This window comes from Embiotoca jacksoni, unplaced genomic scaffold (genome assembly GCF_022577435.1).
Source record: "Embiotoca jacksoni isolate LCO1_2020_lvr unplaced genomic scaffold, fEmbJac1.0.p SCAF_52, whole genome shotgun sequence".
Taxonomy (NCBI): domain Eukaryota; kingdom Metazoa; phylum Chordata; class Actinopteri; family Embiotocidae; genus Embiotoca; species Embiotoca jacksoni.
In genome coordinates this window covers 832,501-836,583 of record NW_027185406.1, presented here as the reverse complement: position 1 = coordinate 836,583, position 4,083 = coordinate 832,501, and the positions used below count along the sequence as shown (strand labels likewise).

Here is a 4,083-nt window from a genome sequence, read left to right as displayed (position 1 = left end):
AGGTTTCCAATCAGAACCAGTCAGATCCACCGCTAGCTCCTCCCCCAGCTCGTCCAAATATGGTCACTTCCTGCTTCAAACTGGCAAGCCAGCTGGTCACCGCTTGCTATATCCTCAGATAGCATTACTGGACCGAAGGTTCATGTCTGCAGCGAGTCAAACAGACTCTGATGAAACATGTTGAACTGCTACGACACGTTTTCACAAGTTGGATGGTGGGACGCTTAAAGACGGTTCAGTCAGACGCTCATTAATGTGAGAAGCATTTGTGTTTCTGATGTTTATCTGGTCCTCGTTAGTAAAACCAACCTGCAGATCTCTTCTGCTGTTCAACCCACATTCTCACCACAAACACTTCCTCTTTAGTTTTCAGAGAAAATGTGGTTTCCTACAACGTCTATGTGGTAATTCTAGTGACATGATTAACTGCATCAGAAGGCAGCATTCAAAAAGATCTTTGAATTACTTGTCTAAATGGTATTAAATACGTTGGACATCCACCAAACCTGTCTATAGGATTTTGGAGAAGTCTGTTCATGTGCGTTCTGCCCACTGAAGCCACTGAATCAGGTGGACCTGGTTGGAGCTGTCGGAGGAGAAACTACGACACCAAAATTACACCGTACGGACGCATTTTTGAACAACACACCCTCCTTTTGCACCGTTCGGCCCATCTCGGAGCAGCTGGGTTCACGTTGCAGAAAAGACAAGTCGCATTCACACGAACATTTATCTCAAGTGACGATCTTCACACCTTCAACTTCCTCTGTTCTCTGGCTGATTAAGAAATTGTCCGTTGTTACATTACTGGAAAACATTGGAAATAAAAAGAGTTCACAAAATACATAAACGTTAAAAGATGGAAGACGATTCACAAAGTTTAGGGTGATTATTAGTTAATATCTTGAATTAATTGAACTATTCCGAATAGAAAACGTGGGCTGAAGTCACTATGAGGAAGTGACAGTTCAGTCTTCACAGGAAGGAGAAACTATATTTATATTAAAGAAGAAGTTACATCAGTGATTGTGTCATTTGTGAAGTTGAGAACAAGAGAGACAGAAGCAGGATGGCTGCGTTCAAATGGATTAAAATGTCTTTATTTCTGGTGCTGATGCTTCAGTTTACAGGTAAGAATTCATATCAGAAACCTTCAAATACAAATATTCTTCCTTCAACTGAGACAGATACGATTTGTTTGTAACTTGATGAGTTTAATTGATTCTTGTTTTTACAGCCATCTTCATGTTACAGTTTGTCACATTTCTCTCTCTTCTCCTCGACAGCAACAGCTGGACAACATCTGTCTCTCTTCACTATCAAAGGACATGATGTCACTTTGCCTTGTGAAAATGTGATACCTGGTCAACATAACTGTGACATCACTAACTGGCTGTTCGTTCATTCAAATAGAAGATCAGCGGTACATCTGATTAAACTCGGTCAGATTGGACTAAATGTTGGATCTAAATCAGACAGACTGAGTGTTACATCGAACTGTTCTCTGGTTATAAAGAACGTCACAGATGAAGATGTTGGTTTTTACACCTGCAGACAGTTCAAACCAGGACAAAGAGAAAAATACTTTAATATTCATCTGTCTGTTGTTAAGAGTGAGTATTTATTACATCATTGTGTTTTCAGATCAAACTGTCAGAACAAAATACAGAAAAAATGACAATAATTCTGACTTTATTGATCAAGTTCATTTAACCTTTGTTGTCTTTCTCAACACATCTTCAACAGTAATTCACTATGAAGTGGACGAGACAGTCACCTTGGACTGCTCTGTGTTGACATATGGACAATGCAGATATACAGTAGAGTGGGTGAACACCTCCCCGGACATGAAGACATCATCATATCAGTGTTCTACCAACGTGACATTTACAACATCTCATGTTGATCAGAAGTCAGAGTTTTATAAGTTATTGAAGTGTAAAGTGAGACATGTTGAAACTAAAGAAGAGAAGCTGTTTTCCTTCAGTCATCAGACATCAGGTGAGAAAACTGTTTAAAATCATCTCACTGATGTTTAATTACACAAAACACTTGTTGAAGTTTAAATATCAGCAGTTTGTGTCCTCTGTTGTTGTCAAGGTAACATGAAGTACCTTCTCACTGTACAGTTATTTTGTTCTATTGTTGTTTACATTTTTTCAGATGAAGATTCAACAAAGACAACAATCAGACCAACAATTCAACCAACTGCAACAAAGGAAATAAACACGTCACCAGGTAGAAACAATACAAATGTAATATTTCAGGAAATCTCAGATGGAATTTTTTTTAGATTTGGCACAAATGTTCACTTGGTCTTCAGGATGTATTGATTCTTCACATTAGGCACAAATGTTCACTTAAACTCAGGTGAACTGAATAGATTTTGGTGATCAAAGGTCAAAGGTCAAAGTCATTGTGACCTCTCGTCCATCTTTTCCACTCATTACATTTTTGTGAACGAGAAATCTCATAAACGCCCTGAGAGAATATTTTTTCAAATTTGGTACCAACATTAACTTTGGTGGTAAAAGGTAACTGTGACCTCACAAAACACAATTATGGCCATAACTCATTAATTCATACATTAATTAACACAATATTTCACACGTTTCCAACAGGATAATATGACTATTATTTTGTTCTGTCTATTATTCACAACAAAATGTAACACCGACTGTATTTATCACCTTTGAAAACATTTCATTTTCTGAACAGAAAAAAATAAACCTGAAGCCCAAATGTTTCTTTATTGATTTCAGGTTTTCCATATTTGTTGAGGTGCATCGTCGTGTCTTTGGGTTTAGCAGCACTCGTGATATCTGTTGTTACAGTCAACATTTGGACAAGAATTAAAGGTGAGAACGTTCACAGAGGAAACTTTTCTACACAAAAACTTCTAATAAACCTGAAGTTAGTTTTTCTGTGGAAGCAAAAGTCGACTCTTTATTTTGTCTTTTTGTCTTTTCAGGAAACCAAAACCAGAAGGAAGAAAACACTGTGAGTTTAAACACTGAATATTCAGTTATAACTTTCCAGAAAAAAACAAGTGTTTGTGATATTTGTTTCTAAACTTTAAATAAACAGGAGAAAAAAGAAAATTGAGCTAAAATTGCACAACTGTGTTGTTTTGAAATGAAGTGTTTATCTCAGCGAAGGAATCTTTAGGAAATCTAAACTGAACATTTATAGCAAAAAAACTGAAAGCTGCACATGAGAAGATGAAAATAAGAGATAAACGTGACAACATGAGACAGTTCATCTCAACAATACCACAAACTATGACCTCAGTTTAAACTCAGTGTAAACACTGTTGTGTTGTTTTCCACAGGTGCGTAACGATGAAGACGTCGGTACAGTGAACTATGAAAACATCGGAGAACCTTCTGTTTCCTTCCAACTCCGCTGATCATCAACAGAAATGACTCCACTGCTGTTAAACATCATCTCATCACGTTTTACACGAGTAGGAAACAGAATCAGCAAATATTTGTACTACTTTTGATGTCTTTGTGTTTTCTTACCAACATGACGATGTGTTTTTTATGACAAGTTGTTTCTATTTCAAACTGAAATTTTGAGAAAGAAGTTCAAGTCTGGATTTTCTCTCATATTAAGGAGCAAAATGTTTTAAATCTGCATTTAAATCAGAACACAACAGCTGGATTTGACATTTATCTAACAAGAAATATAGCTTATAACAAATATTTTATTCTTATTGTATTTTATTGTATTTTTTTGGCTTCCTGTTGCAACATGTAGCTCTGAGATTAAGATTCACTGCTTTTTAAAGTGTTTTCAGTGTAAAGATTTTAACTGAATTTAATGTAGAATATTTGACTTTAATGAGCTTCATGTCTGAATGTTATCTGTAAAAAATAAATGTCTTTTCTACGGCTGATGATGTAAAATTCCTAATTATACAAATTCCTCATTTCCTCTTTCACAGTGTGTTTTGTAGTTCTGTCTCAGACACCTCCAGACCACAGTACAAGTCTGTCATGGTTTTGTTCCTTGTGTTACTCCCTCCGGCCACCAGAGGTCCTCAGTCTCTCAGGACCTCTGGTGGATCTCCTCTGATTG

The 4,083-nt window shown here is 36.6% G+C and overlaps 1 protein-coding gene across 1 annotated transcript; it reads left to right on the top strand.

The window, feature by feature from the left end:
• On the top strand, positions 1-3,769 carry LOC138212083 (uncharacterized). The gene is made up of 7 exons (XM_069172328.1): positions 1-1,130; positions 1,287-1,613; positions 1,747-2,001; positions 2,164-2,238; positions 2,763-2,858; positions 2,972-3,000; positions 3,332-3,769. Exons 1-7 carry the CDS (start codon positions 1,070-1,072, stop codon positions 3,407-3,409), a joined length of 921 nt encoding a protein of 306 aa, XP_069028429.1. The 5' UTR covers positions 1-1,069; the 3' UTR covers positions 3,410-3,769.
• Positions 3,770-4,083: the final 314 nt, after the last annotated feature.